The sequence below is a fragment of the Pelodiscus sinensis genome, chromosome 1 (assembly GCF_049634645.1).
Source record: "Pelodiscus sinensis isolate JC-2024 chromosome 1, ASM4963464v1, whole genome shotgun sequence".
Classification (NCBI taxonomy): Eukaryota; Metazoa; Chordata; order Testudines; family Trionychidae; genus Pelodiscus; species Pelodiscus sinensis.
The window spans coordinates 81,019,107-81,042,965 of NC_134711.1; the positions used below are offsets into that span (position 1 = coordinate 81,019,107).

At 42.9% G+C, this 23,859-nt stretch overlaps 2 protein-coding genes across 9 annotated transcripts in view; one reads left to right on the top strand and one right to left on the bottom strand.

The window, feature by feature from the left end:
- Positions 1-9,605, bottom strand: part of FGD6 (FYVE, RhoGEF and PH domain containing 6) — a 119,522-nt gene extending 109,917 nt beyond the window's left edge. The window contains exon 1 of the mRNA XM_006118299.4: positions 9,362-9,605. Within this exon, the coding sequence (XP_006118361.2) occupies positions 9,362-9,410 (49 nt within the window). The 5' untranslated portion in view covers positions 9,411-9,605. The remainder of the gene's footprint in view (positions 1-9,361) is intronic.
- Positions 9,606-9,740: 135 nt separating this feature from the next.
- Positions 9,741-23,859, top strand: part of VEZT (vezatin, adherens junctions transmembrane protein) — a 126,899-nt gene continuing 112,780 nt past the window's right edge. For 6 of the 8 annotated variants that reach the window (XR_012905188.1, XM_075933499.1, XM_075933503.1 and 3 more), the window contains exon 1: positions 9,741-9,898. Coding sequence is in view for 6 of the 8 variants with exons in the window: in XM_075933499.1 (XP_075789614.1) it covers positions 9,863-9,898 (36 nt within the window). In the remaining 2 variants the exon portion in view is untranslated. Of the gene's footprint in view, positions 9,899-17,997; positions 20,102-23,859 lie in introns of those variants that run through there. The other 2 variants (XM_075933510.1, XM_025182230.2) reach the window with 2 other exon arrangements.

The following is a 23,859-nucleotide window of genomic DNA, read 5'->3' on the forward strand; positions in this document are numbered from 1 at the left end:
AATAAAATCGCTGATTTTCCCACCTGGGGGAGACATGCTAATTATCTTATGTTGCCAATGTTGAACAACTTTGGGATTTCCAAGAACTGATCACTTTCTAATGTAAAAACTATGGCAATTTTAATTCTATTAGCTTTCTGATGGATAAATATAAATTAATGACTAAAAATTTACAATTATCCACACACAAGCAATCACAATCTATTTAATTTTCCATGTATAAACAGAATATAACACAAATCACAAATATTTGATCCAGTCAATTTCCCAAATCTGAGAACAAGCATGTGAAAAACTAGAAGATTTACTCAGCGTTTCTCAGGTTCTTAACTCATTTTTCTTAATTTAAACCATTGTTACATAAGAATGGCCAAACCATTGTTACATAATGTTACATTGTTAAACCATTGTTTAAACCATTGTTACATAAGAATGGCCAAAGGTCCATTTAGCCCAGTAGCCTGTCTGCCAACAGTGGCCAGCACCAGGTGCCCCAGAGAGGGTGGACCGAAGACAATGATCAAGCGATTTGTCTCCTGCCATCCTTCTCCAGCCTGACAAACAGAGACCAGGGACACCATTTCTATCCCCTGGCTAATAGCCTTTTATGGACCTAACCTCCAAGAAATTATCTAGCTTCTCTTTAAACTCTGTTATAGTCCTAGCCTTCACAGCCTCCTCTGGCAAGGAGTTCCACAGATTGACTACGCACTGTGTGAAGAACTTTCTTTTATTTGTTTTAAACCTGCTACCCATTAACTTCATTTGGTGTCCTCTAGTTCTTCTGTTATGGGAACTAATAAATAACTTTCCTTTATTCATCCTCTCCACACCACTCATGATTTTCTATACCTCTATCATATCCCCCCTCAGTCTCCTCTTTTCTAAACTGAAAAGTCCCAGTCACTTTAACCTCTCTTCATATGGGACCCGTTTCAAACCCCTTTTCTGAACCCTTTTTAAGGCCAAAATATATTTTTTGAGGCGAGGAGACCACATCTGAACACAGTATTCAAGATGTGGGCGTACCATAGTTTTATACAGGGACAGTAAGATATTCTGTCTTATTTTCTATCCCTTTCTTAATAATTCCTAACATCCTATTTGCCTTTTTGACTGCTGCTGCACACTGTGTGGAAGTTTTCAGAGAACTATCCACGATAACTCCAAGATCTCTTTCCTGATTTGTTGTAGCCAAATTAGCCCCCATCATACTGTATGTATAGTTGGGGTTATTTTTTTCCACTGTGCATTACTTTACACTTATCTACATTAAATTTCATTTACCATTTTGTTGCCCAATCACTCAGTGTGATGAGATCTTTTTGAAGTTCTTCACAGTCTGCTTCTGTCTTGACTATCTTAAACAGTTTAGTATCATCCGCAAACTTTACTACCTCACTGCTTACCCCTTTCTGCAGATCATTTATGAATAGTTGAACAGGATTGGTCCCAGGACTGACCCTTGGGGGACACCACTAGTAACCCCTCTCCATTCTGAAAATTTACCATTTATTCCCACCCTTTGTTTCCTGTCTTTTAACCAGTTCTCAATCCATGAAAGGACCTTCCCTCTTATCCCATGACAATGTAATTTATGCAAGAGCCTTTGGTGAGGGACCTTGTCATAGGCTTTCTGAAAAATCTAAGTATACTATGTCTACTGGATCCCCTTTGTCTGCATGTTTGTTAATCCCTTCAAAGAACTCTAATAGGTTAGTAAAACATGATTTCCCTTTATAGAAACCATGTTGACTTTTGTCCAACAAATTATGTTCTTCTACGTGCCTGACAATTTTATTCTTTACTATTGTTTTGACTAATTTGCCCAGTACTGAAGTTAGACTTACCAGTCTGTAACTGCCAGGATTGCCTCTAGAGCCCTTTTAAAATATTGGTGTCACGTTAGCTACCTTCCAGTCATTAGGTACGGAAGCCGATTAAGGATGGGTTACAAATCACAGATAAAAGTTCAGCAATTTCCCATTTGAGTTCTTTTAGAACTCTTGGATGAATGCCTTCCGGTCCCGGTGATTTGTTAACATTAAGTTTTTCTATTTGTTCCAAAACCTCCTCTAATGACATTTCAATCCGGGATAGCTCCTCAGATTTATCACCCACAAAGGACGGTGCAGATTTGGGAATCTCCCCAACATCCTCAGCCGTGAAGACTGAAGCAAAGAAATCATTTAGTTTCTCCGCAATGGCTTTATCATCATTGATTGCTCCTTTTCTCTCTCGATCACCTAGGGAACCCACTGGTTTTTTAGCAGGCTTCCTAAGTGGGCCTGTATATGAGGGTTCAGTACACAGGCTGCCCTGAGGAGAGAGGACAACCACAGCCCTCTCTTGCCTCAGCAGCTTGGGGCCAGGTGAGAAGCATCTGTTCATGGCTACTGCAGCGAGCACAACCGAGGGAGAGAGGCACGTCCACTGGCTGTGAGACAAGTACAAAGACAAACTCTCTGAAATATATAGTATATAGGTGTCCCTTTTTCCACCGCTGCCATCTCAATGGGGTTATAGCTATTCCAGTCCCCATCTCTGCCCCTTTGCTGCCCCCCATGATCATTCTGCAGTATACATATCCCTCCTTCCAGACACCTCCCTTTCCATGTTTTGAGAAAATCAAATTCCAGGCACATTCCATTGTCCTGGCAAAACCAAACATTTACCTTGCTTGAAATTAGTGTAAGGAGAAGCTGCTTACCAAATTTGGTGGTCATAGCTTTTACTGTTTAGGAGGAGTTCTTAAACAAATAAACTCACAGATGGACAGAAACACATGCAAAGTTCCTAAAATATATAGTAGATTAATTGCAAAAAATAGATAAACATAAAATATGAATGATAACTGGGAATTGTTTAAATATGCTTTATTAACAGTGCCAAAGATATGAAAAGAAGTTTCTTTGATTAAAAAAAATCATAGTTAAGAGAGGAGGCAAATGCATTAATAAAAATTAAAAAGACACATAATAAATGGTTTGCCTGTTAAAGTCGTGCATGCTTTTTAACACCCACCAAATCCAAGGACATACATCTGGGAACAAAGAATGTAGTTCTCACTTATAAGGTGGAGTACTTTATCCTGGAAACGCAGTGACTCTGAAAAGTGCTTGGAAGATACTATAGACAACAAATTGTATTTGAGTTTCCATAGCAATGCTGCTGCAAAGGCAGCAGTTTTCGAAGGGGTAGCCAATGCCATATTAGTCTATTTCAGCAAAACCAATGAGAAGTTCTGAGGCAACTTAAAAACTATCAAATATATATGGGCATAGGCTTTCAGGAATTTGGCACAAAATAAAAACCTAACTATGAAATTCTTCCACTCCAACAAGCTAGGTAGGACGAGAGATATTATTGCTATTTCTATGTATATATATTTAAGAAGCACACAGACTATGGTGGAGGTCAATAGAATATTTAGCTCACCAAATAGATTTGAAATTATTTAAAAATCCATCTAGTGATTTTAATGACAACGGTTATTGCAGCATGAGTAACATTTTGAATCACTTGAGTCAATAAATCTTCAGCATTAGTTTTATATCTACAGGAAAATTAGGTATGAAAATAAAAAGTTCAAAAGAAGTGTTCTACATACATGACGTAATTTGTACTTCCCCACCACTCTGAAAAGTAGTGTGTTTTCCTCCATCTTTTGTTTTACACGTATGCAGTGGCTCTGATATTTCAGGTGTCCAAATAAGTAAACAAAATAGGAAGTGACTCATAACATCTAGGAAGATAACATATGGAGTTTTTAAAATGCATGGAAATAAACTTCTTTTCCAGAAGCTGGATCTTAAAAAATAAGCTAAACAAATTCCAAAAGGAAAACATTAATTAAAGACTTCAGTTTGTTTAGTGATCTGCTAAAGGAAAACAGGAAAGTTGGGATAATTTTACATGAACATGAGAGAAATGAATAAAGAACCTAGCAAACTCTTTGAATCAGATGTTGTTGAGATAAACCTGAGTAAAAATAATGTAACTTGACATGTTTTAAGGTTAAAAGGACACTAAATTCTGTAGGCCACATTTTTTTCAGCCCTTAAAAGTAATCAAGTTTGATAAGAAAAGTCATATTAGTTTTGTTTCTACTGTGTGATTCCCTCCTCTCCCTATCCACCCCGAATTACAGTTTCTGTGCTAATAAATAAACCATCTATTCTTCCACTGCCATGATCTAACCAAACCTCAACTTTCAACTTCTGCCTTTTCTCCTCTATATAAAATGCATGCATATTTAAGTACTCACTCTTTGCTGAAGAAAAAGGTTTTCATAAACCTCAGTACCTGGTTTTTGTTTTTATTTTCATTTAAAACAAAACATACTAGGGCTGTCAATTGATGTGCATTAGTGCCTGTGATTAACACAGGGAAAGATTAATCTATTTAACTTGTTAATCACAGGCGTAACTGCTACACTGTCCCTTTGAAGCTACACTCCAACGCTTCAAAGGGGCAGCACATTAGGAGTCCAGGATCAGCTGGAGTCCTCAGCTGACCTCCGGCTCCATGCAGTGCTGTCCCTTCAATGCGCTGCGGCAGCGCTTCAAAGGAGCAGCACAAGGCGGAGCTGCCCTGTTGAAGCACTGCTGCGGTGCTTTGAAGGGGTAGCGCTGCAGAGAGCCCAGAATCAGCTGGGGACTCCAGCTGATCCTGGGCTTCCGCAGCGTTGCCCCTTTGAAATGCTGCAACAGCATTTCAAAGGGGCAGTGCACATGATTAATTGTGATTAATTTTTTTAATCGCAACTAATTTTTTTAAGTGCTTGACAGACCTAAAATATACACATACTACTGCAAAGAGGGACCGAGTGAACAAGATAATATTACTGATAAATGCACAGTGTGCGCCATGTGCTTCATGAGCTCATGTAGCTGTAAAACAAAACCTGTGAGTTTTGGTTCAACCACTGAAATGAGGCAATTCTTGTTTTTAATTAATTTCCAATAACAATAATTTAAATGGCTCTTTTAATAGTGACTAAACACAGTACTTGATAAACTAATAGATAACCATATATGGACCACTTCACTCATCACTGAAATAGAGCTAACTCTGGAGATAAATTCAATAGCATATAACATTTCACGAGAATAATATAGTACAGGAAACAAAAAAGAATATAACTGCTAGCTGAACACGCACTAAGGCAGAATGTGAGCTGGAATTTGTTCAGGGTTTAGAGTCCTACTCTAACATGCACAGCGCACGCATGCGCACACAGATGGCAGAACAACTATTAATCGTTAGAACCAGCTCTAAAACACAGTTCCTCCAGTAGTCCAGTGCCTTATTCAGAGGGAAGAATTCCATATGTAGGGACAGTGACACGTATTTCTGCATTTCCTAGGTGTTTTAATCTATTTCTGGCAGAATTAATTGACAAGAACCAATATGGATTGGCTCTATCAAAATACTTTGTTCTTCTGACGATGCATTAAAATGACACCTAAGGAACACACGCACATTTTTTATATTAAATTGAACTAAGAATAGCCAACATCTAAACACTGCAACTTTCCTACAATGCTTCACAGCATTCTTTATTGGGAAACACTGCTTGTTAATAGCTGAATTATACCCCATAGTTTTAAACAGGCTCAACATGACTAAAACAACAGCTAAATTTACAATCTTAATTATTCGTAAATTAAGTGTAAAATTGTGTAAAAAAATTAAAAAATTGTATAAAAATAGTACCACCCACACAAGTCTCTTTGTGGACTTCCCTGTTAAAGCTCCCCCTCTTCATTGCCAAGGCCTTCATAATCTTGCCTCACACCCATTAATACTGTTTCTTCTACTCCTATTTCACTCCCCTTACTCCTTTCATATTAAAAAAAACAAACCTCAGAGGAGTAGTCATGTTAGTTTGTAACATTAAATACAATGAGCAGTCCAGTGGCACCTTAGAGACTTATATATAGACTCATGAGCTTTCATGGATAAAACCAACTTCATCATATGAACTGGAGACATCCAATGCCTTTCACATTAGTGCTTTTTAGTCCCCACACCTTTCAACATGTTTCCATGTCTCTCAGCTCCCACACTTCTTGCCAAGACAGATTTCCCTCTCATCTCAGATTTCTCCTCCTCCAAATCCATCCATAAAACTAACTTTATAGTAATCCTTTCAACCTTCTCCTTACTAGTAATTCCCCACTCTGTCTCTTCCCTTTCCTGTCCTATGTTTTGTCCACCTTTGGCCCTCAAAAACATGACACCTAAGCAACCAACTATGGTCTCAGTCCTGGAATTTGATCCATGCAGATAAGTCCTCCACAGGCTCACAGCTTCATGAAAGTCACTAATTTTGAAAACTCTTGGAATAATTGTTTGCTGTTGGGAAGCTAGCCAGCATTCCGGATTGCAGTACCATATCAAATTTTACTTCAACACTGAAACTCTGATCTCATGAATACTCTGTAACACAATTATTTTATTTGCCTAACTGTTTAACTCTCAGAAAAAAAATACAAGTTAGAGATCTCTACTTCTAGAAATGTAACTGAGAAACATGAACATGATTAGGCAGTGGTTAATATACATATTCCACTGCTTTATTTCTTAATTCATCAGCTCTAAATAGAGGCACTTTAGCATCTATTAAGCAAACACTGTATTACAAGTAATTGAGAACACATTCGATATAGGGCAGAAATATGTGTTCATAAATATTTTTTTTATTTTTAAATAGGCATGATTCACTATAGGACAGGGGTGCCCAAACTTTTTTCAAAGAGGGCCAGATTTGATGAAGTGAACAAGCGTGAGGGCCGACCATTTTGCCTGACATTCTTTGAACCATTAAAATTAAATGCAAATTAACTATTTTATGCAAAGTTTATTGCAAACGGCATACTTTTCATTTCGTCACATGGATGACAAATCTAAACAGGTGTTAAATCACTCTGCCTTTCATATCTGAAGGCCAGATGAAAAAAAAAATCCAGGAAGCTGAATTATATGTCAGGAACATTGTAAAGTACACTACATATTATTGGTAATAAAGGTTGTCTGTCAACTTTAAGTTCAAAAAATATGAACAGGAACATAACACCAAGTATACATGTTGTGTCCAAATATATTTATAACTGATTTAGACCAACTGACTGAGATTTTACAATGTATTCATCTCAATACATATGGATTCGTTGGGGGCCATAAAAGATAGATATTGCCAAATTACCTGGGGGGCCGTATTAAACCAGAACACGGGCCGCGATTGGCCCGCAGGCCGGACTTTGGACATGCCTGCTATAGGACAATTATACTGCCTTTGTTTAACAAATCAATTCTGTATGATAGAGCTAGTTTCTTGAGCTATATTGAGAAGCGTATTAAGTTGGTTACTCTTTGTTTGTGTGTGTGCTGTATGGCTTTTTTTTAAAGCCACAAATTAAATTAAATCCTCTAGAACCACATTTTTCCCCACACAGGAAACATCTTGTTGTTTAAGGTTTTCATTGTATTTAACTGCTGCCTTCAAAAAGTCTCATAAAGCAGTTCATCAGCATAATTTATACATAAATGTATTCTATGGAAAAAAACAGCTCTCATGCATGTCGGTTCATGCAGGCACAAAAAGGAAGTCTACTATAACAGATGGGCAAACAAAAGTACTGACAATGCCTCTTTATATGACAAAATAACCAAAAAAAGCCTGAGTAACTCCCCAAAACACAGGAAGGCAAGGTATGTTCTTGAGGTAAAACTGAGTATAGATACCAATTAACATTACTGTATAACCTTAACATAATTGCTATGAAGTGATAACATAGAGATAAAAATTTATTTTTGTGTGAAGAATGGATATTTAGAATTGCTTTGCCAAAAGAAAAAGTAATCTAACAATGTGGTGATGTAGTTTCTTCAGACTGGAACAATAAAATACATTTCAGTCAACTGGTCTGATTATAGAAGACATTTTGCCTTTGGGCACAATATCCTTAATGATGATGAATTACAATAACCAGAGACCAGTAAGAAAGATGCTTTCATTATATACCACATATTTCATTATAAATATGGCCAGTAAAGATAGCCTACAGAAGGTTTACCAGTTTTTTCCCCCAAAGAATGAGGAAGGAAATGAAATTGTCACTACAATGGAACTAGAAGATCAGTGTATTATTTAATTTTGATAATGTTGTGCTGTATTGCTGATATTGAACATACATTGCAGAATATCTAAGTTTTTCTTTTATATATAAGAAATTATGACTTTCAAAACATCAAAAGCACTAATTTTTGACAGCGAGGGTCGAATCACAGCAAAAGTAGGTCAAAGAATTGAAAACAGAGTCATAATAAAATACTTTTCAGTTATTGATGTTATATCGGTTGTTCAAACAATAAGTTTTAAGAAAAAGAAAATGTATTGATAAAGTGTAGCAATCAATACAAGTTAGAAGATGAGTTTTCTAAGCAAAGGAAACATTCAGAATACTAGAAGACAACTGCAAAAGTGTTTTAAAACGTTGGACACCAAAATAAAATAGAAAAAAGTGAAAAATACTCCCCCATTCACTTTGGAAACAAAAAGGTCAACTGTTATAACACCCCACCCCACCCCCAGTTCCAGCCCCCAAGTTCTTTCGCCTCCCTTGCAGTCCAAGCCAGGGCTTCTCACAAAAGGAAAACATACGCCCGAATATTTTAATGGGGATAAGATCTCACTGGGGTCCACCCACAACTATGCATGGAACCAAGAACATGATTTATCCAAAGGAGGCTAAAATCCAAAGGAAGAAAGAATGATTGTTTTTGGCACCAGCATCTCCACTCACACAGCCTTGTCTCTGACCGCCTCATTGTCCTCTCAGGCAGCAGGGAGGAAAGCACAGTCCCTCGGAATCGTTGTCAGCGGAACAAATCCCCAGCCCCAGTTCCTACGCGTTAAGGAAGCGTTTGCAAGCCAGAGGGAGCAGACACGGAGCGCAAAGCCAGAATTGAGCCAGTCGAGGGGCAGAAGAGCCGCGCTATTGGCTACCGGATCCTTCCATAAGCAACTTTCCTGAGCGTGTCGTACGGCCAGCGAGGGGAATGTGACTTCCCAGAGAGAAGCCAGCCAACAGCAGCCTGGGGGCTAGGGCTGCAGAGACGCCACTCGCTCAGGACACTCGGAAGGGCTTCTTGGGAAACGCGCAGCCCCCCTCTCGCTGCACTTGCTAACGGGGGGAAACGGCAGGAGAGTTTCCTCGTCTCTGGGCGACCTTTTAATGAACCGCAGAGTCCCGTCCCGCGGCTGTGCCTCGGTGGCTGGCCAGGCAGCGCTCCGCAAGAAGGAGAAAAGTCACCAACCCTCCCTCCCAAACTTTCCCCCTCCCTGGGCACCTACCGGCTGAGCTCATGGTGCCAGCCACGCGCCTCTGCTCCTTCTCGCCCATTAAGCCACGGCGCCGCGCAGAACTGAGCACTACAAGCCCATTGTACTGCCACGCTATTGCTACAAGCCGCCCCCCGGCCGCTCCTCCATCAGCTCCCGCAGCTCCTCTCCGACAGACTGAGCCCCGAGCGGCAGCAGGGCAGCGCCGCGCCGCTTGCAGAGCCGTGCGCCGCAGGCGGGGCTGAGGAGCGCGCCCTTGCGGCGGCGGCGAGCTAGTATCGCGCGCTCGCCAGGCGACGTTCCAAAGGCCGCCTCCGCCACAGGGAACCCAACGAGCTCCGCCAACCAGCGTAGCCCAGCCTAGCGCCCCCACCTTCCCGGAAGCGGGCGCCCGCGCGGCCTGCCGGGAGTTGTAGTTTTCCCTGGCAGTGGGCTTGGCCGGTGGGGATCCGTGGCTGGGGGCTGGGCGGACTCGGTTTCCCACAGTGCCCGGGGCGGGTGTCATGGCGAAGGATGACACCGGAGTTTGACGAAGAAGTGGTGTTTGAGGTGGGTGCGAGGCGGCTCCTTGGCGCTGCTGGCTGCCCCCGGGGATGGGTCTGTGGGGGGCGAGCTGCGAGCGGGCACCCGGGAGCGGCCCGGGATGGTCAGAGCCGGGGATGGGCGGGGGCTGGCTTGGTGGGACCCGCGTGCGGTGGGATCTGGGCACGGCCGGGCTGCAGCACCTGTGCCAGTGCGCGGGGGATGGGCCCGGGTTGAGGTGCTGGGATCCTCGTCTCCTTCCCGCCCCCCGCGTGGTGCAGCCTTAGGATTCTGGGGTGGGTGTCTGGTTGCCAGGTGTCGGGTTTTGAACCGGGCAGTCCAGTATTTGAGCTTTCCGTCCGGGAAACACACTGAGAAAATATAAATGTTTGGTATTTTCTAAATAAGTTGTAATGTAGATTGTGAGGTAATGTCAAGTATGTCGGGTTTTTTTGTTGAAACCATCTGGCAACCCTAAGTAGGTTTGAGGGAACTGCTGGAGCTCCTTTGTGTGTGGTACCGAATTGGGAAGTGGTGATGAGCAGGTGTGACCTAATGGCTGGTGTTGGGCGGTCAGGCTCACATTTGAGAGGGGGACTTAACTCCATGCAGTTTGGATGACAAGCACAGCCTTTAGCTACCAAAATTATAGGGTGTCCTAGAAAAATCTGACTGGATAGATTCAGAATGCAGACTCGCAGGGGAGATGTCAGGAATTTGCTGGGGGTAGCTGAGGACTTAGTCTGGGAAAAATGCTGCAGTAAAATTGTTGGAAAAGATTGTGAACTTATGTTACAGCCAATAAAAGCAGTGAGAGTTCATTTTCAGTATCACTTCTGCACATGGTATGACTTTTGAACTATGAAGTTGAACAACTTATGCATAGGATTGCAAGCGTGTAACCATTATTTTGTTAGGGGCTGCATCTTTTTGCATATTGTAATAATTTAAAATAAATACAAAAATGCTGTTTAAAATTAAACATATTGGTATGTGGTCAAGCTAATCTATGGATATGGTGCTTAGCCAACTGCCAAAAAAAGTAAGTACTTGTAATCCACTGTATATGTGAGATTAGTAACAATGACCATCCTTAGGCTTGATTTTAGTGAAACTAAGCACATACATGTTTGTATTGACATCAGTGGAGTATTGCAGATTGCAGGATCAAGGACTCATCCTCCACCATCTAATCCTATTGATAAATCAACACAATTATTGGAAAAGTGCCCAAGTAAATGCTATATGTACAGTATATAATATCCACATCATGGGTTCTCAGCGTATTTCTTTCTGAGCCTAATACCTCACCCCCCAGCATGCTAAATAAACTCCATGGTTCATCTGTGATGTAACAACTTGTTTATGCATATAAAAGCCAGGGCTGGCATTAGGGGGTCGTAAGCAGGGCAGTTGCCTTGGGCCCTGCAAAGCTGAATTGCTCAGGCTTTGGCTTGATCCCCAAAAGGCCAGTCTTCAGTTTTCTGCCTTGGGCCTTGGTGAATTGAATACTAGTTCTGCTTGATGGTCCCCCATAGACTTGATACCCCTTGTTGAGAACTGCTTATTTGCATCACCTGCTGAAAGCTACTCTCTTTTCTGCTATTTGTAGAATTTTGTATAAGATTTCTAGAAACTTTACATAATTGCATGTTATGTTACTTAATTCAGTTAAGATAGCTAGTGTGTACCTGATACATTTATTTAACCTTTACTTTATAAATATATCTGATACATTTCAGTGACAAAAGCAATAGCTTAATATTTTACAATGTGCGCTTAAATCTGAGACATGAGAAATCTTCAATGCCAGCTGGCAAAGGATTCATTGTTCTGTAACAACAATTTCTAGCAAGGCCTGACAAACTCTCTTCATCTAGCATCCTGCTTTCATAGTACTTATCCATAAAGTATGTCATGTTGCTCTTAAATGAAGCCAGGATCATGCTGATCATTAATATTGTTGTGAAATGCCAGTACAGGTTGTACCTCCCTAAACCAGAACTCTCTGGTCCAACAATATCTGCCAGGCTATGGATGTTGCTGGATCAGAGCCCAGAGATAGGGAGGGCTGACAGCAAGGCTGGGAGCGTAGCGGGGGCGCTCCTGGCAGGGTGGTCTGGCGGTGCAGCGGAGAGCTCCAGCCCCAGCCCAGCAGCACAGTGGCCCCAGCCAGCCTGGCAGCAGGTGGGACTGGTGCTGTAGCCCAGCGGTAGTGAGTCCAGGGCTGGAGCCCAAGCCTAGGGGCAATAGGGCCAGGCACAGGCCCGAAGAAGCCAGCAGTAGGGAGGGGCAGGAGGCTGGAAGGCCAATAACAGGGCCCTCCCGTGGTCTGGCATAACCTCTCGTTTGGGAGCGATCAGATCCCGAAGGTGCTGGACCAGGGAAATTCCCCAGAACCTCACCTCTACTTCAACAGGGGGCCACTAGAGCTTAGCCTACTCTCTGACAGACTGCAGGGGGCCCTGAAGGCTGGAGGCAGCCCACAGAGCATGACCAGCTCTACAGAGCACACCCCTCAAATAGGATGCTGGATGGAGGGGGCTGCTGGAGGCCAGGGGTAGTTCCCAAAGAGCTGCCACCCGCATACCAGCTGCAGGGTGGAGGAGCAGCTAGAGGCGCGGGCCAGCCCTCAGAGCTCTACCTCCTCCCAACAGGCTGCAGGAGGGAGCCGCTATAGCCCCAAGCAAGGCCCCCCTAGAGCAGCAGCAAGCTGGAGGCTGCCTCTCCTGACTGGCTGCATGGCAGGGGCAGGGGGAGGCAGCTGGAGGATGGGACTGGTCCACAGAGCCACAACTCCCACCCAACAAGTGCGCAGACTGGAATCTCCCTCTCCTGGGAGGAGTCACCCTTCAGGGAGCACAGCCCTGGCCCCTCAGGAGGAGCTGCTGGTTGCAGAACTCTGCCATGGCTCCCTAGGAGAAGTGCTTACCAGAGCAGTGCCACCTTTGCCGTTATGGGAAACCTCAGTAATCCTCCCTGCACCTTTCAGTCCCCTGCTCTGAGCCCCCTGCCCTGAGTCCTGCCTCTCCCACTTGCCTTGATTTCTGCACCCCCACCTTCTTCCCTCTAAGCCCCATCACCTTCTTCCCCTGGCTTGAGCCCCCCACACCATGCCTTGAGCCCCGCACATCTGCCAACCCTCTGCCCTAAGCCACCCAACTCCTATCTCTCCTTACCCCCAAAACTTTACTTCAGCTTTCATTTTCAAAAAAATACAAACATTTTTCATTTATTTTCTAAAACAAAACAAGAAAAAAAAATCACTTAAGTGAAAGACCCAAGCAATGCCAGATGCATCTCCTAGAAAATATATGTTATTAAAGTCTGGATCAAGGCAGGGTTGGCAAGTTTCTGTCAGACAAAGTATGTATAAGGATGTATAGTTTAGGGATGTAAGCGGCTAGTCGAGTAGCCGACTACCTGATAAGCATATGCTTATCGGGTACTCTAGTGATTACTCAAATAGTTACTTCTCTCCTCTCTCCATCCGCCTTCTATCAGAGGCAGCAAGTGGGGGAGAACAGGAAGCGGGGAGCAGGAGCTGGTGCTGAGGGGAGCCGGCTTAAAAGCCAGTTCCCCCCTGGACCGTGTCCGTGGGAGCGGGCAGGGGAGGCAAAGTTACAGCAGGGGACCTGGTGTGAGCCGGGAATCAGCTGTCCTGGCTCATGCCCAGTCTGAGACACTGTGCCTCTTCTTTAAAAGCATTTAAAAGGCAGAGGCTCTGCCGGGGACTGGGCGCCAGGACAGCTGATTCCTGGCTGACTCCTGGTCCCCTGCTGTGCCTCTGCCTTTTCATAGAAACATAGAATCATAGGACGGGAAGGGACCTCGAGAGGTCGAGTCCAGCCCCCCGCCCTCAAGGCAGGACCAAGCTCCGTCTACACCATCCCTGACAGATGTCTATCTAACCTATTCTTAAATATCTCCAGAGAGGGAGATTCCACCACCTCCCTTGGCAATTTATTCCAATATTTGACCACCCTGACAGTTAGGAATTTTTTCCTAATGTCCAATCTAAACCTCCCCTGCTGCACTTTAAGCTCGTTACTCCTTGTCCTGTCTTCAGAAACCAAGAGGAACAAATTTTCTCCTTCCTCCTTGTGACACCCTTTTAGATATTTGAAAACCGCTATCATGTCCCCCCTTAATCTTCTTTTTTCCAAACTAAACAAGCCCAGTTCATGAAGCCTGGCTTCATAGGTCATGTTCTCTAAACCTTTAACCATTCTTGTCACTCTTCTCTGTACCCTTTCCAATTTCTCCACATCTTTCTTGAAATGTGGCGCCCAGAACTGGACACAGTACTCCAGCTGAGGCCTAACTAGTGCAGAGTAGAGCGACAGAATGACTTCACGAGTTTTGCTTACAACACACCTGTTGATACAACCTAGAATCATATTTGCTTTTTTTGCAACAGCATCACACTGTTGACTCATATTCAACTTGTGGTCCACTATGACCCCTAGATCCCTTTCCGCCATGCTCCTTCCTGCACAGTCGCTTCCCATCTTGTATGTATGGAACTGATTGTTCCTTCCTAAGTGGAGCACTTTGCATTTCTCTTTATTAAACCTCATCCTGTTTACCTCTGACCATTTCTCTAACTTGCTAAGGTCATTTTGAATTGTGTCCCTATCCTCCAAAGATGTTGCAACCCCACCCAGTTTGGTATCATCTGCAAACTTAATAAGCGTACTCTCTATTCCAATATCTACATCATTGATGAAGATATTGAACAGTACGAGTCCCAAAACAGACCCTTGCGGAACTCCACTTGTTATCCCTTTCCAGCAGGATTTAGCACCGTTAACAACAACTCTCTGACTACGGTTATCCAGCCAATTATGCACCCACCTTATCATGGCCCTATCTAAGTTATATTTGCCTAGTTTATCAATAAGAATATCATGCGAGACCGTATCAAATGCCTTACTAAAGTCTAGGTATATGACATCCACCGCTTCTCCCTTATCCACAAGGCTCGTTATCCTATCAAAGAAAGCTATCAGATTAGTTTGGCATGACTTGTTCTTCACAAACCCATGCTGGCTATTCCCTATCACTTTATTACCTTCCAAGTGTTTGCATAGGATTTCCTTAATTACCTGCTCCATTATCTTCCCTGGGACAGACGTTAAACTGACCGGTCTGTAGTTTCCTGGGTTGTTCTTATTCCCCTTTTTATAGATGGGCACAATATTTGCCCTTTTCCAGTCTTCTGGAATCTCCCCTGTCTGCCATGATTTTTCAAAGATCATAGCTAAAGGCTCAGATACCTCCTCTATCAGCTCCTTGAGGATCCTGGGATGCATTTCATCAGGACCTGGTGACTTGCTGACATCTAACTTTCCTAAGTGATTTTTAACTTGTTCTTCGTGTATCCTATCTTCTAAACTTACCCTCTCTCTGCTTGTATTCACTACATTAGGCACACCTCCAGACTTCTCGGTGAAGACCGAAACAAAGAAGTCATTGAGCATCTCCGCCATTTCCAAGTTTCCTGATACTGCTTCTCCCTCCTCACTGAGCAGTGGGCCTACCCTGTCCTTGGTCTTCCTCTTGCTTTTAATGTATTTATAAAAGGTCTTCTTGTTTCCCTTTATGCCTGTAGCTAGTTTGATCTCATTTTGTGCCTTTGCTTTTCTAATCTTGCCCCTGCATTCCCGTGTTGCTTGCCTATATTCATCCTTTGTTAGTTGTCCTAGTTTCCATTTTTTATATGACTCCTTTTTTTTTTTTTTTTTTTTAATGTAGTAAGATCCAGGTGGTTGTTACTACATTTAAAAAAGCAGAGCCACAGTGTGGTTCGCTCTTTGCACCGGGAATAAACCTCAGAATAAACCTCTGAGAGGCTTGCCAGGCTTTGGGGACCAACAGTGAGTTTTGGGGATATGAGGAGATTGTAAAAGGACACCTTTTTTACCATGAAAGCAAAAAGACAGCACTTTTGTATTCATATAGGGGAGATTCAGCCATGTTGGCTGGAGACACTGGGAGACTGCATTAGATGAGAATAACTGGTATAGATAGTTTATATTGTAAAATTTGGACTCTCTGAGGCATTATAATTTTGTTTTATATATAAACTTTCTGTTTGGATTATTATCCTTGCTATATCTTAAATCTTAGCCTTTGATAACAAACTTATGATTGTTTTCACTATAAACATCTCTCAGTGCTGTGATGTTATTCAGGAATGATTCTCAGTTGACTCAAATAAGCTGGTGTGTACTCTGGAGGATAGCAACTGTGGTATTTCTGTGAGTAGCTAGTGATGGGGTTGGATATCACAGAAGAATGTTTCTAAAAAGCAACATGGTGACTAGGGTGCACTTAACCTGCAAAGCAAAGTGAGGGCTGGTAATTCCCTGAGGGTATGTCTACACTGCCATTTTTAAATCCCCGCCGCTCGTTCGAACCCCGTGCCTAGTTCGAACTACCTAGTTCGTGCCGCACGTAGCCGCGCGGCACGGGGTTCGAACGAGCGGGGATTTAAAAATGGCGGCGCCCCGCTTATGCAAATGAAGCCCGGGAAATTCAAATCCTGGGCTTCATTTACAATTGCGGTATGCCTACATTACCCCGCTAGTTCGAACTAGCGGGGTAGTGTAGACATACCCTGAGATGCTTGTTTGGGTAGCTAGGAGACTGTTATTATAAGGAGCTATTAAGTACCATCAAATACCACTCTTGTTGGGAGGCAGGTAGGTTGTGACTTGCAATCCTGGATACCTTGAGAAAATGTCACAAGGTCACAGTTTCATTTGCAATATAGAATACAATAGAGAAAATTGTAGATGTAATTTTTTTTTTGAAAGAAAATGAAATATTAAAACCCTAGAGCTATTGGTTTCTAGAGTGGAATCAACCCTCTACAATAGGGAGCTATTATTAGGCAATGGAGGTGCTAAATGTTTTAATATTTAGTAGTTCACTGTTTCTTTCATGACTTTAATAGATAATAGTTTAGATGCTACTTGTAACTAGTTAGAAAAAAGTATGATTCAGTTTTATGCTGTTTCTTACAGTAATTTAAAATCTTCAATCTTCTGATAAGAGGGAAGGTCCTTTCATAGACCAATAATTGGTTAAAATATAGGAAATGGAGAATAGGAGTAAATGAGCAGTTTTCACAGTGGAGATATCTATTGGGACTTATGCTGTTCAACATAATTTATAAACTATCTGGAAAGGAGGGTGAAAATGAGGTGGAAAAATTCACAGGTGGTACAAAATTACTAAAGATAGTTAAGTTCAAAATTGATTGCAAAATGGTACAAAGGGGTCTCACAAAAGTCAGATGACAAATGACAGATGAAACTCAGTGTTGATATGTGCAACATAATGTACATTGGAAAAAAAATAATCCCAACTATAAATACAAATGATGGGTTCTAAATTAGTTTTACCACTCAGGGAAGAGATCTTGGAGTTATTGTAGGTAATTCCTTGAAAAATAGCCTTTCAGTGTGCAATGGCAATCCAAAAAATCCCCCCAAAAACCACACCCTTCTGGTATTAGGAGTTATTAGGAAAGGAATAGACATAAAATATCATAATGCCACTATATAAATCCATAGTATGCTTACACCTTGAATACTATGTATGGTTCTAGTCTCCCTATCTCAGAAAAGATATATTAAAGTTAGAAATGGTACTGAGAAGATCAGAGTGGTCCCATCCATTGGATTAGTGGTTTTTGATACCATTAAACAAATAATGAATATTCAAATAAAATGTTACCGATCCGCCAAAAGCCCCAAGCTCCAGAGTCCCCCAGTTCCCGCCTTAACCCCTACAGGCCCCTCTACTACCCCTAAGCATAGCCACTGACCCCAGAGTCCTCCGCACCAGTGTTCCTTCTAAGCTGTGCAGTAGCACAGCTTCACAGGTGATTAATCAGCCCCACCTAGTCAGTCAGGTCCATGCATGGAGCCCTGATCCCCTGACTGGAGCTGATTAATCACCTGTGATGCTGTGCTACCCCTCAGCTTAGAGGGAACGCTGTTCTGCACCCAACCCTCCCAGTGCCAGCCCCACATCCCTTAGAGCCCACTACCACCCCCAGTCCCCCCCCCCCCCGTGCCAATCTCCTGTTTCCAGAAGCCCACTGCACCCATTAAAAAAATGTTTGGCTTTTCGTTGAACAACTTTACATCTTAAAAAAAGCTGTGGGTTAAAAGTTGGAATTTAGAATGGATGTAATAATCATAAAGGAGAAGTTCCTTTGGTGGTTCCGCAGAAAACTGGTTTGATTTGAGTGAGTTTGAATCTTTGAAAAATGTAGTAATATGTATAGTGAGGAATTATTCACTGTATGCACAAGTGTGGCTCATTATGGAACTCTTTACTTCAAAGCAGCATGCTGGAACCTCCATATTCACCAGTCTCATATCATTATATTTCTTACCAAGAATGCCTTGTGAGATATCTTGAGCTGTTGAACATTAGCTTCCTGTTGGATTGTATGTGCTATCATTATATGTGAAGATATGAAGTTTTGCTATGTGTGTGTTACTGAAATATGTTGTGAGGTTGGGAACCACCCACAACCAGCCTTTCAGATACAACAGTGGAGATGCACTGATTTAAGGCCCATTAAAGAGAATCCACTCCCTTATGCTATCCCAGAAGACTTGTCAGAGAGAACACAAAGACAATACAGACTATTTGATCAATGGGGACTGCCTAATCCTCCCATCAAAAAAAACTTTCCAGCAAACGGAAAGAAACTTTAAACAAGTGACATTATGATTTGGCCTCACTACCCACACAACACAACACCTGGGGAAACACATCTGGAGCACAAAGACTTTGAATTGGGAAGTGTAGTCCCAGGCTGGAAAAGAGTTCCAGCCTGTATACTGAGGAACTATGCCATCTGTCCGTGTGTGACACTGCTTGATTCAAATCCTGTTTAGTTTGTAGAACTTAGACTGCAGATTTGTTTATTTCTTTAGGTAATCAACTTTGATCTCTGTGCTTGCTACTTACAATCACTTAAAAATCTATCATTTTGTACTTAATAAACCTGTTTTATATTGTGCCTAAAACAGAGTGCTTGGAAAATTCAGGTTAGTTTTCAGAGGCTTACATTTGTCCTCTACACATTAACTGAGGGATGGACTGGGTAAAGTATGTGCCCTGGCCAGGCTTCTGACCAGGGAAGATGGTACAGTTCTGGTGTGAAAAGCTGGGAAGGTGGGGGAAATTTGTTGGAGCCACTGTGTTATTGGTTAATGCGTGGTTGGGAGAAACATTCGTGGAACCAAGCTGAGTGTGTCCCTGTACGAGTAGGTACTAGGGATGTAAAATCTCATTTAGCCAATTAAAGGTGGTAGGTAGGGGTGGCTACTCTGGTGGAGTTGGGCTGCGCTGGGGTTGGGATAGAGCAGCTGCAGGTAGCTGATTTCCCCCACAGGTAGCTCCATCAGTGGTGGGGATGGGGCTGGAACAGCCCTTCGCTCGCAGCTGGGCTGTGAGCAGGGGACTGCTCCCGGGTACCAGGTAACTATTACCCAGTAAGCATCACCCATTAAAGGTCATGCTGATTGGGTAACTGTTTAACTGGGTACCTGTTAACATCCCTAGTAAGTACTGAAAACATTTAAAAAATAACAAATAGTTACCTGGACCCCTTAACTCCGGTCATCTGAAGAAGTGGGCTATGCCCACACAAGCTCATAATACCATCTACATTTTTGTTAGTCTCAAAGGTGCTGCAAGAATATTAGTTATTTTTTAAATGTTTCCAGTTACAGTCTAACACAGCTGCCCCTCAAACTAGTAAGTACAGTACCTCCCAGAGGTTTGTAGCTTGTCACAGCATCGCAGTGTGAGAATGGTACCCAACATTGGTGGGACAGGGAGCTCAGCAGTCCCACAGTCTTAGTTTCACCTCAGGGGATGCTACCACACTGATTTATCTGAACTGTGAAATATATTGCTGAGAGTTAATAGGGACACCTAGGGTAGAAGTCAGGATCCGTGCACTTTTGGAACTCTGCTTTGCCTCACTTTTCAGGAATGAGGCACTATCTTGTCCACATGAGAGATGCAGAAAAGGATATTTTAGTGATGTCTATCTTATCTAGATTTTGACATTTGCAGGGTACATTTCAACTGATGAGTAGCTGTATCACCCCTGTCCTCTAATCTTGGGTGCTCTTTACAATGCTTTGCTGCTGTAACCTCTAGACTGGACTTCTCACAAACAGCTTTCAGCAAGTAAGTCACTCCCAACTATGTCCCAGGGTGTACTGCAGCCTGTCAGCCACACCTTGGCTCTCACCAGCCTTGGTTATATTGCAAGATAACCCCAACAATACACTCTGACTCCTAGATTTTTCCCCCCAAAATGTATGTCCTGCTCTATGCAGCCCTCTGCTGGACACTATAAGCTTATATAAAGTCTGCAGTTTTATTAACAGAAAAGCCATTCAAACATCTTGTTTTCCATGCACTTTGATTCAAATACACACTGGATTAGCTAAAACAACAAACAAACAAATACATAAAACAAGTTCATTAGATACAAAAAGGTTTTAAATTAGTAGAAGTAATGAGGCATAAAAGTAAAAAATGGTCACAAGAAACACAAAGATTAAACACAATTGGCATGTAACTTAACAAAGGCAAGATTTTTTTCACCACATGCTCTGAGCAATATTACTGACCAGACTTTTAGATCAGAATTCCTTCTCTCCAATTCACAAGTTGCTTGGTTTGTCCCTTGCAATGCAGTGAATTGATGGACAGAGAGAGGAGGAGTCCATTTGGTGTGTATTCCCCTTTTTATAGTGTCAGGGCTCCCTTGGAAAATATTTATAGCTGAGATTCTGGAGACAGAGAGTTTATAGAAAGGATGTTTCCTGCTGCTTTTCCTCACCTGTTGGAATGTATTTAGTTTCCTTTCTGTTTTAATTTGCATTTAAGCAGTAAACAGTCATTAAGTAGAGCACACATTCCTTTGTTGTGAGGCAGACCTGTTTGCCAACCTCAGTTTAGAAGGTGTGTTAAGATACAGTGAAATTTTATAATTTCGCATTCAGTGTTGACACAGATTTTATTGACCAGAAAATAGAGTGTTCAGATGATCCCTTGCGAGGCATACTTTGTAAAAAGATTATGACATTGTGTAGGATGTGAATACAGATTCACATTTTGTCATATAGCTATACTGTCATCTCTCACCATAGTATCTGAGCATCTTATATGTAATAAGTAGCAATAGTAATGTCTCTAGTCTAGTGAATAACCAGTCTAGTCAAATGATTCTCGATTTGCAAGACAGAAGACTTTAAAACTACTGGACATCAGGGATGTCAACATGTAGATGACTAAATGATTAACCAATAAGCCTGTTGACTACATGCACTCCCTCTCCCTTGCTGCCTCTGTATCAAAGACAGCAAGGATGGGGGAGGTGCAGGAGCTTATGCTTGTGAGGAGCTGGCTCCCCATGAGCACCAGATCTGCCTTGCCCCTGTCCCTGCGCTGCTGCCTCTGCCTCTGTCAGCGGCAGCAGTGCGGAGGCTGAGGTGGGCAAGCTGGAGGAGCTGGCTTTCAAGCAGGCTCCCTGTTCATACTGGCTCTTCAGACCTGCCTGCCCCCCTTTGCTGCCTCCTGTAGCGATTTCCCCCCCAGCACCAGCTTCACGGTGCCGCTCCCCCCTCTCATACTGTTGCCTCTGATAGGCAGCAGTGCTGAGGGCAAAGGGGGCAGGCAGGAGCCGATATGCACAGGGAGCCAGCTTTCAAGAGAGGAAGCCTCTCTCCACGGGGAGCTTGGACCCCTTTACAGACAGGGGTAGCAGGAGGGAGCCAGTCTGTGTGGGTTTTTTAACTGGCTCCTCTCGCAGACCAGCTCCTGCCTGCCACTCCGCGCTGCTGCCCCTGATAGAGGCGCCAGCAAAGAGTGGTAAGGGGCTTCCCCGTGAGTGAGGCTGGGAGCACACTGACTGCCGCTCACTCCTTCATAGGACTATCAAGATTTCGTGTGGTTACACAACTATTCAGTTACACACTGTCTTCCATCCCTAGTAGGTATTATATATTTGAAGCTCTATTCAAGTTGTTGAAAGAGAAAAAGAACTTTCCCTTCTCTCTGTTCCTTGTGACTCCTGGCTATAGTGAGGGTTGAAGATCCCTGTTACGCTGTATTTCTTCCTGTTTCTGGTTTTTGGGTTCTCTTCACTCAGTAATTTCATCACCTGATGATTTATTTCCTAATTAGCTGTCTGAAATTGATGTGATTCTTGTCATTTTCCCTGCTGGCAATGGGGTTCTGCATACAGCAGTAGTGAAGCTGATCAGTCTCGTTAATTTCATAGAACGTCTACTTAGGAAAGTAGGAACAGTAGCAGATATGTAGGAGCTTGGTGTCTGCAGACTTAGAAAGACTATACTGTGTTGGTTTTCTTTGGTTCAGTTTTGGGAGATTATTCTTGCAGCCATAAAATCTGAAAACTTTATTTTTAAATGGAAGCTTAAATTCTGGAGAATGTTAGAAAGTCTCTCTTGCCAGGGCAAGCTTTCCCACTCATCAGGAGTGAATTTTTAAAGCCCTACCTACTTTAATGAGGCTATATTGAGATATTCCTTTATAGCTGTTTTTTGTATATCAGCATTTAAAACATATCACCATGTATCATCTCTGTGAAACTAATTAGAGCTGGGTAATATTTAGGGATGTAAGTGACTAGTTGCCTACCCAATAAACATAGGCTTATCGGGTAGTCAGTAGTGACTCGACTAGTCGCTTCCGGCTCCGCCCCTTCCCCCCTGCTGCCTTTATCAGAGGGGGGCAGCAATGGGGGGAAGCAGGAGCTGGTGCTGGGGGGGAACCGGCATAAAGCAGGTTCCCCCCAGCACTGTCTCTCCGGGAGGGCAGAGGGCAAGGGAGGCAGAAGCACAGCAGGGAAAGGGTGCGAGCAGGGACTGAAGCAGTCTGATAGCTTCCCCTCTGCCTTTGAAATGTAGCAAGCAGTCCCTGCTCACCCCATGTTCCCTGTTGTTCAGCCATGGGCTGCTCTTAGTACATTTAAAAGGCAGAGGCGCAGCTGGGATAGTGAGTGTCCCACATCCCCCTCTTGACTACTCAAATAACAGATGGCAATTCCATCAACTACTCAATTGTCTGATTAATCGAAATTTAACATCCCCAGTAATATTTAGTAGTTGAGATCCTGACTGATAGTTATCCAAAGACGCTAGTACTGTATCAAGAAAAGTGACCAGAATAATTTTAGATGCGTAAACATGAAGAGTCTTCAACAGTCAGTTGTGGTATGTCACTCTTCGTAGTTCCTTCATATACTTCTTTATGCTCAGCTGTTATATATAGTTTCTCCATAGTTCATATCCTTTTCCATTGTCTTTCTATTGGCTATCAGACTTTCCTCAAAGAGTTTCTTGATTAAGCACTTGACTCTTTGATTTCTCAAGTCCTCATCTCTAAAGTAGAACTATTTATTTGTATATTGTTTTTACAGTCTAGTAATACATCAGTAAAATGGAAGGAAATAAAATGTGGCAGGCTTCCCAGTTTTGTGCAGTTCCTGTAGAGTATAGAATTATCTCTTGTTACTTTGAGTAAAGCATCCCTAAATGGGCATAAAAGGGTTATTAGTCCCAAGCTACATCATTACTACATGGCTTTCCACTTCCTTCCCTTTCCTCACTTGGGTCTGTTCTAATTTATTCATGAGGCTTGTGCTTAGGGTTGCCAGGTGTCTCATATTCACCAGGACAGTCTGGTATTTTCGGCTCCTGCTGGGTAAAAAAATTCAGAGAATACCAGACGCCTGAGATGTCCGGTATTTTCTGAATTTTTCCCTGGCCAGGAGGCGAAAATGCCGGGCACTTGGCAACCCTACAGACATTCAGCACCTGGCCTCCTCCTCCTCTGGCCCCCAACACCCCCAGCCCCCCGACCCCAGCCCCCATGCTTACCTGGTTTGCAAGGCTGCCGGCACAAAATGGCTG